General features: G+C 41.4%; 1 protein-coding gene across 1 annotated transcript in view; it reads right to left on the bottom strand.

Annotated features, from left to right (window-relative positions):
* Positions 1 to 1,593: 1,593 nt before the first annotated feature.
* Positions 1,594 to 14,385, bottom strand: part of PLEK2 (pleckstrin 2) — a 16,748-nt gene continuing 3,956 nt past the window's right edge. The window contains exons 2-9 of the mRNA XM_027843750.1: positions 9,657 to 9,821; positions 8,121 to 8,302; positions 6,957 to 7,048; positions 6,364 to 6,551; positions 6,027 to 6,128; positions 5,063 to 5,146; positions 3,794 to 3,872; positions 1,594 to 2,858 (exon numbers count right to left, since the gene is read on the bottom strand). Of these exons, the coding sequence (XP_027699551.1) occupies positions 2,731 to 2,858; positions 3,794 to 3,872; positions 5,063 to 5,146; positions 6,027 to 6,128; positions 6,364 to 6,551; positions 6,957 to 7,048; positions 8,121 to 8,302; positions 9,657 to 9,821 (1,020 nt within the window). The 3' untranslated portion in view covers positions 1,594 to 2,730. The remainder of the gene's footprint in view (positions 2,859 to 3,793; positions 3,873 to 5,062; positions 5,147 to 6,026; positions 6,129 to 6,363; positions 6,552 to 6,956; positions 7,049 to 8,120; positions 8,303 to 9,656; positions 9,822 to 14,385) is intronic.

Raw genomic sequence — 14,385 nt, 5'->3', positions numbered from 1 at the left:
TTCAGAGAGCTCCTATAGGTTTTACCTGTGGAATTATGCATCTTTGGAGATCGTGCTAACAAGATTAACAGTTGATAAAGAGGAGCTTAATGCATCCCTACAGTCAAGCCTCCTATATGTGGTTGAAGTGCATAATGCAGTGTGTGTGTGTGATACCATACACAGGTAGGTGACACAGTGGACTACTAAGGGAGACCAGAATTCAAATCCTACCTCACACTTAAGTTATGTGACCCTCGGCAGTTCACTTAACCTCTGCCTCAGTTTCCTCATCTATAAAACAAGGATAATAACACCTATCTTACACGACAGTGGTGAGAATCAAATGAGATTACATGTAAAGCACTTTGTAAACATTAAGGCATATGTAAATGCTAGCTACCATCTGTGTATGTGTTTGTATACATGAAGCTTATGAGTATAAAGACCTGTGTTTTCATCAGTTAAAGGAGTTTCCCAATCAGGAAGTGCTCCATACAAGTGCAAATCAGCAACTATTATGCAATTTAATAGTTTTAGGGATTTGGTCAGGGCATTGAAAAAAAAAAGTAATTTGCCTTGGCCTCGCATCTCATTGCCAGTATGTTAGAGGCAGAACTTGAACCCTGGTTATGCTGACTCCAAGGCCAGCTCATTGCAACAATTTTTGGGGCTTTGCAAAAAGAAATATAATGCAGGAAGAAAATAAGTCCTCTTTTCACTTTGTTTTGGCCAACTCTGGTGAGGTAGGAAACAGACCAAGACTAACATATATCTATTGGGCCTTCATGTACCAGGTTATTGGAGCTAAGCATCACAGATCTTGGTCACTACATTCTCAATTTTTTTAGGTTGATAGTTTCATGTTATGCACAGGTGGCTTTTATTCATTTATTATTTCCTCAAGATTCCTAGCCTTTACATTTCAGTCCCATGAAACTTTCTTGGAGATCAAACTTTGAGGACACAAAGGCAAAAGTGAAACCATTGCTGCTTCAAAGCTATTGGGAGATGCAAGTGTTTCAGCATATATAGCATAAGAGAGAATTTTGGGATGGGGGGAGGAAGGCACCAGCAGCTAAGAGGGATCAAGAAATGCCTCTTGTAGGAGGTGGTACTTAAAGGAAATTAGCATTTTGAGAGGCAGAGGTAAGGCAGGAGAGCATTCCAGGCTTAGAGTGTGCTCTCTTGCATGGCCCATACAAAGGCCACAGAGATTTGACTGGACATTGGGTTCAGAGAAAGGTGATAATGTAGGTGGTCAGAAATAGGCCACAGTAGCACTGTCCTAGTCATCAGGTATCAAATGAAGTCTGAATTTTCAAAAAATTTTTAAAGGTTTTCCCATCATACCTTTTCTGTTTTTGAAAAACTATAAATGCTTAACTCCATAGAAATTTAGAAATTTGATTGAAAATCAAATGGAAAATTGTGCTTTAAAGAGTGGTCTGCAAACAAGGTAAGGTAGAACATTTGGGTTTCCTGATTTTTCAAGCTAAGCTATAACAGAATTTAAGAGAAAATAAAGAGAACAAATTATATTCAAGCCCTTTGGATGTGTCTATTGACAAATTATGCTGTATTTTATTCATTCAAGTAACTATAAGAACTTAGTTTCATAAGGCCAGATACTTTATTAGCTTAATTTATCCAGGTTGAAAGTAACAGATAAGTCAGATTAGCCTCTTCCTTACTTGGATGCCAAGAATTCTCACTAATTTAGACTAATTCTCAGCAAACATTCATTTCAAGACCATGCCTGATTTAGTCCCTGTGCCCTTTAGATTTTTCTTTATTGTCTTTTAATCTAATTTTAGCAGCTTATCCTGGCATACTGACTGACCACTCTTCTGGTGTGCTGCATCTCACTGGACAATCATTCTTAGAGTCTAAGTAGTTCAAGACCACCCACTTGACTTATGGCTTGTTTTATGCCAAGTGCAAAACCAGAGTTTTCTATCACCCAAGATTTAGGGGAAGAGTTAAAATAGTATTCGACCTGAAGTGTATGTCACCACCACTGCTCTCATTCATGCTTCTAGGATGGGGTGCTGTTAGGTATAACTGAGGTTACTTCCAATCTGGAAGTCATAGTTCTTTCATATATAGTCAGTCTCACTTGATCTTAACCAGGTCCCTATGAGGTTAGGGATTCTTAATTTATAGATGAGTCTAAGGCTCAGGAGTGAGCTGCATCAAGTTAAGTGCTGGAGCCAGACTGAGTTCCACCCCAGAGGTCTTGTCCACTAAACTACCACTGATTTTGTTGAGAAGCATTTTGAGAGCTCTCATTTATTCAACAAATATTTATTTATTAAGCACCTGTGTCTAAGGTATTTGTAAAACATTTCAGGAATTTACATAGCTAAAAATAGCCTCCCATTTCCATTTGTCATCAAGAAAAAAGAATTGCCCTATTTTATCCCTCCTCAGCATCTGTGAAAATTGGTGTGAGGCCATAGGAGAATGTGATTTTTAAGCTTCCATAAAAAAGCAGTTCCTAATCTGGCACCAAAATGATGATGCTGGAATAGTGACCATCAATGAGACACGGGTTCCTAGTTTATGAGGAAGATGTTTCTTTCTATAACTAGAATGTTCCTAGGAAGCCCTCAGCTCCAGTGTCACATCAAAGTGGTACCAAAATGTATATCAAAAGTCACTGAAACGTTCAAGGCCTTGACAAAAGGCCTGATCCTCCCTTTTGTATAGGACGTCCTACTGAGGTAGGTGTGAGCCTGGTGACCTCAATCATGTTAATGGCTTGATAGCTTCAATCCACTCAGCTCTCTCTGCCTTGCTGCTGGCTTGGATGTAGTAGTGGATGTCATCCTTTGTGATCACTTTGAAAAGGTTGCCTTGTACATTGCCTTTAACACCTAGAGAGAAAAGTCAACTAGTGAAATGATGGCTTGCTTTTAAAACTCCAGCTTTGAGCTTCCATGTAACAACAAACTTGCTCTTGCCGACCAGGAAAGAAAGAAAAGTTTTAATAAGCTACAGCGGGCTTTACCCTGGTAAGAAGATGCACTTGTACCTATGATACTTAGCATGCATTAGAGCAGTACCAAACAATGCTAGGTGAGGTGGTTAGAATCTAGCAGATGCTTGCCAAAAGTAAAGTTAATGGAAATGGAAGAATGGCCTCACAATGCATATTGCTTGCTGTATTGTGAATATGAATTGAAGGATCCTCCACTGTGGCAATTAAAAGTAAATGCCTCTAGACAATTCTCAAGAGGGTAATTACAAGATAAGTGGCAAATCTGTGTTGGTAGGAAGAACTGAAATACTGCAAGTTCCATCACCAATGAAATCATAGGTCTGAGCCAAATAAAACGATTCACTGCTCAGTAAGTTACAGAGCAAAGGAAACCATCTATGTGATGTAGTCCATCTCATTGTTTTTCTTTATCTCCTGACTGCTTCGGTCTTGACAAGTGGAATGCACAAATATGATACTGTCTTAGCGAAGTGGTACCTCAGACAAAAAAAAAATGCTTCATCCCTGTGCCAGAGGCATAGAAATTTCATTTTCTGGGGGCAGAGTAAAACATGAGCATGTAGAAAAATACTGAAGTCTCCTCACCTGCCATTTTTTTTTCCCCTATCTGTTCTAAAATAGTGGCAGCAAACAAGATCTTTCCTTCCTATTGTACATCCAAGAAGCAAAAGGTATAAAGGGACTACTCTTTTCACCTATCAAACCTGTGCAATCCTTTTTTTTTTTTTATCAGTGTAGTGCTCCTGAGACAATGGATGAATGCTTGTGGTCCCTGCTGTCTTGGGGTGGTATGCAGAAGCTGTCTCTTACCAGTGGGAACTCCATTATCCTCCAAAGCTGAAACCAGGGAGCCCCGGAGGGAAAATCCACCAACTGGCTTGTTCTCCTCCTGTAGACACAAAAAAAATCCAAGTGAGAATCATGACTGCACTAACGCAAAAAGAAATGAGTTGCCTTCAACTACAGAAGCAAGATTTGCTTGAAGCTAGAACAAAATAATGGCAACAGAAGTCATGGCGACAGCTGACAGTCATGTGGTCCTGTGCACAAGTATCTGGGATGTTTGCAGGGTCACTCCTCAGATAAGGAAGCTTGGACTTTTCAAGTCAGTATCAACTCTATAATGTTGGCCTCAGTCGTTCATTCATTCTTGCTGACTTGGGATGTCTATTAGCTACATCTTCACAAATAAAGTCTGATAATTACTTCTGGCCTGACCCTTTTCCCTGACAAAAGAACCATCCTACCCAAAAACTTTCTTTTCTTAAAGCTGAATTTCTGTCATAATGACATCTGACACTCTGCCCATCCAAAAACATTTTTTACCTCTATTTCTAACAATATTATAGAATTGGCACATTAATCAAGGGATATCACAAAGAAGTACATCAATCATTGTTAAATCAGTGTAAATACGAGTTAGGAAGAAAGAGAGATGACTATGGGCTTTAGGTCTCTAAAGGCTTCATGGAAGGGATATTACTTTAGTTGGGCCTTAAATGATAAGTAGCATTTGAATAGCAAGAGAAGTAGGGATGGATGTCATGAGCAAAGACAGGAAAGGGCAAGGGGGTATTTCCAGAGAATCTGTGTGGTGAAGTCAGAGGGTTTGTGTAGAAAAATGAACGATAAGATTGGAAAGGTAGGATTGGGGTTAGATTATGGAAGACTTGAATGAAAAGATAAGACTGAAATGTTTCATCACAGGGGAGGCAAGATCTCCCAACAGGTAATCACAAATAATCTTGAAGACAGACCTATGGAGAGCCATAATGAAACTAATCTTTAAGAAATATCTAGTCTACTTTGGAGGGGGAGGAAATTGAAAACAAGAACAGAAAATTCTATTAGAAGGGTTCTGCTGCAGTAATCAAATGAAAAAGGTCAAAACTGGTATCACTATTGTCCACTGAAACAGAAAGGAAGAACAATTATAAATCAGTTTAGGAAGAAAGAGATGGCTGGGAAGGAATCGTCACACCTCACATTTCATCATGAGGATTTTCCTGAAAATAATCCTTCGAGGTAGGCATGGCTTGCAAGTATCACCCCCCAGGGCTGGTGCTGAAGTGTGCTCACCTTGGAAGGGTTGTAATAGTGCAGGAAAGCAGGGTCACTCCTCAGAACAAAGCGCCTCACCTTCCAGTTTTTCCTCTTGTGTCCCTGGAACAGAGAAAAATAATTGTTCCTTACAATCCTTTCACACATCAACTGAATTTTTAAGCAAGTTCAAGCAGAACCTGCAAACCAAAATATGCAACATTGTTTTGGGAATTTGCTGAAGTCATCCCCTGATCAGAAGAGTTTTATGAGAAAAGGAGCTCCATTTTGCAGAAAGGAGAGCACAGAAAATGGAGTGTGTTGTCCTAATCTAAACAAAACTTGGGGGGAGGAGAAGCAGGAAGGCAAGTTAGGCAAACAGAGTTTGTTTTTTTAGCAAACTTCACATTGATATTTTTTGTGTTCAGTCATTTCCGATTTTTTGTGAACCCATCTGGGGTTTTCTTGGCAAAGACACTAGAGTGGTTTTGCCATTTCTTTCTCTAGCTCATTTTAAAGTTGAGGAAACTGAGGAAAACAGGGTGAAGTGACTTGCCCAGGGTCACGCAGCTAGGAAGTGTCTGAGGTCAGATTTGAACTCAGGAAGATGAGTCTTCCTAACTCTAGACCCTATCCACTGCACCACCTAGTTGCCCTTCACATTGATGCAGATATACATATATAGTTCAAGTCCTGGCTCTGGCATATGCTGGTGGTGTGGCTTCAGTGCCCCAGACAACTATAAGACTAAGTCACAGATGAGTTCTTGATCCAAATGGGTTGAGGAGAGAATTTCCATATGCCAATAACACCCCATGTCCAGACTTCCTCCCCCCCAAAATAAAAAAAAATAAATACAAGCACATTTTGAACTTGCTTCCCATAGCTAATATCTGTCTGTGTAATCCAAACTGCACCATAGATTCTCTTCCCTCATTCCCTGGCTACTACAGTTGGCATGGTATTCTCTTTCTGCCCAATTGAGAAGCCCACTTAGCTATACCTGCTTGGCTAAATATCCTTGTTTAATCACTGTGCCACTCAGTTCAGCGGTGCTAAAGTTGAATTCCTCTTTCAAATTTGTCTTCTTCTTATAGCTTTCAGTCTACAGAAAATAAAGAAAGGAGCAACGATTGGGCTTCCAAGAAAATTAAATTCCTCGAGTCAGAAACAGATCAGAACCCATAATGAAATTGTTCGTGTGACTAATTCCACCCCTCCCCATAGCTGTATAGCACACATTGCACAATTTTTTCTAACCTCCTCTACGCAAGTCTGTGTCTCCAGCAGCAGGCAATGGAAAGGAAGGTACTATTAATGGAGGTGCTGCTACCACTTACAAAAATGTACAGGGCCGTGGAATCATCTACAAACTGCTCTGCTAAATCCCCAGAGCGAATGGCCTCAGTGCTTCGGTTTCCAATGGGCTGAAGGAAGTTCTCCTCCATCAGCATGGAGGCAAGAGTGACAGCTTCAATCCGACTAGCAGCAAAGTGACTGGAGATTAGCCAGTCCACCAGAGAAGAGCCTGGGGGAAGGTGAAGACAGGTCAAATCTCCCTAGGGCAGAAGGTATTGCCTCCTTCACAAGCCTCTCAGCATCCAGACCCGTTAAATCGCCAGCCTCATCCCAAATAAAAACAGACTGTCTGACAACACAACCCCACAGCAGACTGAAAGACTGCCAGTGTGCCCCACCATAATGACAAAGAACATTGATGGCACACCCCACTACCCAACAGTTTGCCAACAAATTCTACCTCAGCACAGCCAAGCGGGCCAGGACATGGCGCTGAGTTCAACTCAAGCAGGCCCAGGCACATTATCTCTGAAACCCCTTGAGCAAAATTCCAGACCCCCAGCTATCTGTGTATTTGCATAGTGCAACCCACCCTCCCCTGCCAGCCAACAAGTGGCCATCTCCTCGGGCATACCTATGAAGGTCTTTTTATAGGTGCTTCCCTGTTCCATGTTGGGCGATGGGCGTATTCCACAACTACTGTCATGCATCTTATCAATTATATCACTACGCAATGCAAGAGAAAGGAATTAGTGTCTTGTTCAATGTGGGAAAGGCACCCTTTGCCAAAATGTACCCATCTGGCCATGGTGTACGAGGGAAGAGAGCTGGCTGAAAGTGGTCTATATTATTAGAAGGTAAGCTGCTAATAGATGGATTAGTAGCAAGATGGCTTGGCAGGACCAGGAGGTAGTTCTGAATCTAACACGGTGGAGTAGAGGGATTTGGGGGGGAGGGGCGGGAAGAGAAATGACAGAATTTGAGATCAAATATAAAACCCTTCATAACCTGGCCCCTTCCTAACTTTCTAGTCTTTTTACACCTTACTCCTCCCAATGTATTTTGCAATCCAGTGACAATGGCCTCTTTGTTCCTCACACAAGTTCCAGACATTTCCACTGTTCGTCCTCTATTTCTGGAATTCTCTCCCCCCTCATTTCTACATCCTGGCCTCCATGGCTTCCTTCAAATCCCAGCTAACTCTTCTATCTTGTTCATACATAGTTGTTTACACGTTGTCTCTGTCACTGAGAGCAGGGACTGTCTTTTGTCTTCATATGCCCAGCACTTAGCACAGAACTGGAACATGGCAGGCACTTAATAAATGCTTCTTGACTGACTGACTGAGGTGCTTCAAAGAACCATTTGTAGGTTGAAGTAAAAAATATCAAACAGGAATGGGAAGATTGATACCTGGAAGAGTAGTAGAACTATGGATCAAGTATGTAGCATTATTGGGCAGCTAGGTGGCACCGTGGATAGAGCAGTGGGCCTGAATCTGGAAGACCCGAGTTCAAATCCAGCCTCAGACATTTGACACTTACTAGCTGTGTGACCCTGGGCAAGTCACTTCACTCTATTTGCCTCCGTTTCCTCATCTGTAGAATGAGCTAGAGAAGGAAATGGGAAACTACTCCAGTATCTTTGCCAAGAAAACCCCAAATGGGGTCACAAAGCTTTAGACACGATTGAAACAACTGAACCACGAAGATGTGGCATGATTAATCACTTGCCCTTAAAAGCTCTGAAGATAGTGATAAATGTAGGACAGGACGTGGAAAGAGGAAGTCACACTCACTGAAGGCTGATGTGAGAGGGAAGCTGGAAGGAGTTTTTCATGATGTGAAGCTGCTGGACTTTTCCTGGTTGTCCGGCATGAATTGCACCTGTTATTTCAAAGGCCCAGGCATCCCTCTCTTCTCTGGAACAAGCCTCCAAGAAGTAGTCTGTGGATGTTCTGGTCCTCAGCTTAATGAGGAGCTGTGGCAAGAAACAGAGTCAGCCAATCACATTGGAGCTTGGCAAGAATATGCAAAAGAGTGGAAGGGTTAGAACACCCTCTGGGACCCAATCAGGATGAAACAAAGAACCCTATGGATCTAAAATGCCTTAGAGACCAATGAGATTGGATTCTAGACACCAAAATCCCTTAGCATTTCAGGTCCTATAGGATAATGATTTTCTAAAAGTCTAAAATTCTCACTACCCATAAATTGTCATCCTATCTCCTGAGCTTGCTTAGGCTTTGAACAGTACTCATAGGCAGAGACAAGACTTCATCATAGCCACAGGATTTAAAGCTAGAAGTGACCTCCACTTGTTATCTCTTGAAATTGGTCATTTACTTAATCTTAAATCATTTACTAAGAATTCTTAAAATGCAATGTGTAGGGAAACTGGAGAGAAAATACAGCAAAATGGCAAGAGGACCCTCTTTGTCACCTGTTAACTATGGAACTGTGAACAAGTCACTGAACATCTGTTCTCTCATCAGAAAAATGAGGAGCTCAGACTAGAAGACCTCTCTGGTTCTTTCTGTCTGCCTCAGTTTCCTCAGTTGTAAAAGGGGGAAAATAATAGTACTTACCTCTCAGGGTTGCTGTGAAGATAGTATATTTGTAAAGTGCTTAGGAACACTGGATTTTTATTTATTAAGCATGATTTAATTTATTATTGGCAATTATTAGGTAGGCACTTATAAATGCTTTTTTTCCTTTCTTCTATAAAGGGAGAGCATATGTCTTATAGATGGTAGTTCTAGTGCCTAGCATATTTCATTATATTATGAAAACATATCGATTGATTCATTAATTCAGTTGCTTTATAAGGATGGGGTAGGCTTGCCTCTAATGTTAAGAAGAACAAATCTTAGCACAAGTCAAGAGTCAATCACCAAAATGGTAAAAGGCAATGTGCTCAGTAGTTAGAGTGCTCAATTTATAATCCAGAATCTTGGATTTTAATTCTGCCATGATCATAAGTATTGCTTCTCAGTGCCTGAGTTTCCTCATCTGTAAAATGGGACTAATACCAATTATGCTACCTACCTCAAAGGGCTTTTGTTAGGAAAGCATTCTGGAAACAAAGTGTCATATAAATGCGAATTACTGTCATCATTATAACTACTAAAAATGATAATAAAGTGGTAAAAACATCCTAGAGAGGTCATATCAAAACATCAAGTTGACCATAATAAGAATAAATCCAAGCGGGCAATGGTGGTAGGAGTCTGGGGATGAGTAGAGAAAAGAAAGAACTAAAGGGAAGGGACTTTCATCCCACTGTTTTTCTCTTCTTTTTTTAAATAAAAAAAGTAAGAACTTTTTCCACATACCGGTCTATTCTCATACTCCAGGCAAGGGCACGTGATGGTACAGCCATCCAGGAGGATCCGGCCTTTAGGAGAGGTCCCTCTCCGGCCCCCCTCAAGCTTATAATACAGCAGCGTGTTCTGCCTCAATACAAACCATCTCACCTTCCAGTTGTGGACAACGTGGCCCTGTGGGCAAATGGAAATTCCACGTCAAAAACCATGCAGCGCGCCAGCAGGGAAAAGCACTCATCCTCCTCCCTCAAGGTATCAGCCAAGCTGAGTACAGGCAAGCGTGCACCATGGCCAAGCAGTAACTGGCATGGGCATGTTTCCCTGCCCCTCCCCTAAATAAAAAGGGCTGTGTCATAGCACTCCAACCAGAGAGAAGTGAACGCATCAATTTGCCTGATCACGCTTTCTGTTGTGCATGTGACAGGAACTTGGCTTGGCTCTCAGTTTCCCCATCTGTCAGATCAAGGTTTGGAACTACATAATTTCCAAGGTCCCTTCCAGCCCCAAGTCCTGTGATCCTGGGATTGCAATCCTGACTTCAGGTCCTTGGTCTGGAGGTTTTTGACTATCTCCTCTCTCTGTGCCTTTGAACAGACCATCCTCCATGCCTGCAATTGCCTCTCTCCTTACCTCCTCCTTCTTAGAATTCCTACTTTCATTCAAGGCTCCACTAGTTCTATGGGAAGACGTTCCGGATACCATTATCAGTGCTCGGAACTTCCTCAAACAAAGATCTTGAACGTTTTTCAATTCTGGGCTTCTTAAAAAGATAAACCTAGCAAGTCCTAGGCTCTGACCAGTATTCCTCCATTTTGTGCGTAGGGCCAGCAGAAGAAGGCCTCTGTAGCTGAGAGGTCATGACAGCCGTCTTGCATCCAAAGGATTCAAATGTGCACTAAAGGAGAAAATTAGTTGAAAAGGGGGAGTTTTAGGGGCAGCTAGGTGGCGCAGAGGATAGAGCACCGGCCATGGATTCAGAATGACCTGAGTTCAAATACAGCCTCAGACACATAACACTTACTAGCTGTGTGACCCTGGGCAAGTCACTTAACCCCATTGCCTAGCCAAAAAAAACAAAAAACGGGGGAGTTTTGGGACTTAAATAGGTCAATGGAAGGAGGGAGTGTCCTTTCAGAGGCCAAAAAAGAATGAGTTTGGTTCCCAGCCAAGCCACAAGGTATATCAGAAAGCAAGGTCTGGGCTTGTTTCCCAGAGCTGCGCATAACCTTTTGGTTAGGCTCCAGCTTGGTGAAGGTTTGTTCCTATTGGAGTCAAAACCCCCATGGGTACTGACAAACTCATTCTTTCACTCATTCGTGCAATAAGCATTCATTTATTATCAAGTAAAAACTCTGAGCTTAAGCACTCTATTAAATGTTATTGAGGGATGCAAAAGAAATAGGAGATATGGTCCCTGGCAATATTCTTTTAAGTGTGAGCAGAAAATCACACTGTATAACAAGTTTTGTAGACCAAGAATACAGGCATAGAGGTTACTACTGTTATCAAATAAAACTTACAAGAAAGTTTATCCAAAACATAATGAAATGCATAATAATTATAGCACTGCATGATGATCAGACCAAATGGGAAGGAGTCTACATAAATTTCTATAAGGAATATTACATATCCAAATCAAGTTTCAACATTACTTTTTTTCCCTCTTAGCTTTTTGGGATCTATAACATAGATTGAATAATTTCTTTTATACTACATACAGGTTAATTTTCTTTAAATATACACATACATTAAGAAGCAAGGAAAGCTTCATTTTTTTTTTAACTTTCCGTTCTCTGACCCTGGCATTCTATCTTTTCTCCCTGTGCCTTCAGACAGGCTGTTCTCCAGGCCCAGAATGCTCTCCTTTTCCACCCTCCCCTCTTAAAATCCCTAGTTTCATTCAAGGTTTCCACCTGCTACAAGAGAAATTCCTGACACCATTAGTTATCAGTGCTCTATACCTCTGAAAATTGTGTGTGTGTGTGTGTGTGTGTGTGTGTGTGTATGTGCACGCTTATCTGGTTACAAGTTTCCTTTCATTAGAATGTAAGTTCCCTGAGGTCTGGGACTGTCTTGCTTTTGAAGAGCTGAGCACATAATAAGCACTTCATTCATTCTTTTCTTTTCTTTTCTTTTTGAGGCAATTAGGGTTAAGTGACTTGCCCAGGGTCACACAGCTAGTAAGTGTCAATGTCAAATGTCTGGTGTAAAACCAGATTTGAACTCAGGTCCTCCTGACTCCAGGCCGGTGCTCTATCCACTGTGCCATCTCGCTGCCCCAATTCATTCTTTTTATCCCCAGTATCTGTCACAATTCAACGTACTTAGTAAGTATATAATTCATAGGATTGGATTGGTTTACAATCCAACTCCCCAGTTTCTGGGGTACTTTATATCTTTGGCCAAGGATTGAGGACTTTTGTAATTCTTCTGTATCTCCAACCCTCACAAAGTACCCTCCCTTGTCTTCTCTTACCTCAGGGGTCTTTAGGAAGAGCTTTAGGTGTCTTAGGTGTAAAAGACCTTAGGGTTGCATAGGGCTAGCCTTAGGGCCAGGATGGGCCAGGGCCCATGTCTTCTCCTAACCACTGGACATGAAATCTTAGTAGTGGAAAGGACTATATATATATATATATATATAGTCCTTTCCACTACTACGATATAAACATATATATATATTTTTTTTTTTAAGGCAATTGGGGTTAAGTGACTTGCCTAGGGTCACACAGCTAGTAAGTGTCAAGTGTTTGGTCTGAGGCTGGATTTGAACTCAGGTCCTTCTGACTTCAGGGCCGGTGCTCTATCCACTGCGCCACCTAGCTGCCGTGTGTGTGTGTGTGTGTGTGTGTGTGTGTGTGTGTGTGTGTGTGTACACACATATATATATATTTATATATAGAGAGAGAGAGAGAAAGAGAGAGAGAGAGGAAAGGAGCATGGGGGCGTGGAGAGAGACAGAGACAGGGATGGAGGGGGGGAGGGAGAGAGAGGGAGAGAGGGAGAGAGACATAGAGAATTTACTGAAGGCTTATTAATGTGTCAGGCACTGTGCTAAGCACTGAAGATACAAGCAAGAAAGAAAGTCCCTGCTCTCCCTCAAAGGGCTTATATTCTAATGGGGGAAAGCAACATATAAAGGGGCACTGAAAAGAGGGAGGAGAGGAGAGGAAGGACACCCACTCAAGAGCAATATGACTAGCAAAAAGAAGGAGGTGGAGCACAGAAAGAATTGAGGTGAAAGCAAGATGAAGCGTGACTTCCCAATGTGGTCTTAGGAAGGAAGTCATCAATAAATAGGGAAAGGAGGGTCTCAGGTCAGAGTTTTCCAGGGTAGTAATGCTGCAAGATAGGAGAAGGAGGTGGAATCTGGAGAAAGCTGAGGAAAGGTACAGGGCAGTATAGACATTAGACATCATCTCTTCCCAAAACATATACAGATAGATAGATAGATATAGATACAGATATAGATATAGATAGATAGATATACCTTTTTTTTTTTTGACGAGGCAACTGGGATTAAGTGACTTGCCCAGAGTCACACAGCTAGTAAGTGTTATGTGTCTGAGGCTGGATTTGAACTCAGGTCCTCCTGACTCCAGGGCCAGAGCTCTATCTACTGCGCCACCTAGCTGCCCCCAAAACCTATATTTTATGTGAGCGAATAAAAGCCCAGGTTCAATTACTCGCCCAAGATCAGATGGTAAGTGGTAGTCTCCTAAGCTGTGCTCTTTCTATTGTGTCACATTCCCTATGGGAAGGAGTAAAGGACGGAAGAGGAGTATGAACTAAATATAAAAGGTCACACCATTTAACAAAAAATAGACAAGAAGGAAGGACAGGCCTAGGCTGAACGTGCTCACACAGAAAGAGAAAGGAAAGAATGCAGTGAGAATGGGCCCTTCTTGAAACCCTCATCATGCCTGATAATCTGGGGAAGGAGAAAAGAGAAGACAGGAACAAATAGATTTTGGGGAATGTCAGATTGTGTTGCATATTTTTGAGATGATGAGGAAAACTCATACAGACTCTTCTTTTTCTCTCCTCCCCAGTTTGAGTGGAAGACTGACTGAGAAGCATGCCTGAAATTTTAGAATTAGTGAATGAGCTGAATGAGGCAAATCCCAAAGACTTTTTGTAGGCTATCGGGGGATCTGGTCCAGAGAATTTATGCCCTAGAGAGGAGGAAGCACCACCATGTTTAGAATGAAAAGACCTGTGTTTGAATCCTGACTCTGCTACTTACGTATGTGACTGACCTTGGGTACACTAACCTCTCTAAACCTCTGAAAAATGCCTAGGTTGGAAGAGATAAGTAGCGAAAGATTCAATGAAATGGTTGTGAAAAGAAGAAAGGCAAATTATCAACAATTACATAAAAAATGCCCTAAATCATTAATAATAAGAGAAATTAAAATTTCTCTTATTAAAAGAACTCCGAAGTACTAACTCCAAACACTCTGAAACATTACCTCACATCCACCAAACTGACAAAAATTATTATTTTAAAAAGGGAAATAATCCATGTTTGAAGAAGCTGAAAAAAGACAAGAACATGAAACAGCTGTGGGCAGATGTATGAATTGGTCGGACCATTCTAGAACATTATCTGGGTCCATGTAGGAAAAAATTGGCTAAATTGTTCATACCTTTTGACTCTGTTCACAGAACATCATATGTGAGTATGTATGCATGTCAAACACCATTCTACATTCTGTATATGTTTGTATATATACACATA

This window comes from Vombatus ursinus, unplaced genomic scaffold (assembly GCF_900497805.2).
Source record: "Vombatus ursinus unplaced genomic scaffold, bare-nosed wombat genome assembly UNPS02014926.1, whole genome shotgun sequence".
In the NCBI taxonomy this organism is placed as follows: Eukaryota; Metazoa; Chordata; class Mammalia; order Diprotodontia; family Vombatidae; genus Vombatus; species Vombatus ursinus.
This window is presented reverse-complemented; position numbering and strand designations above follow the sequence as displayed.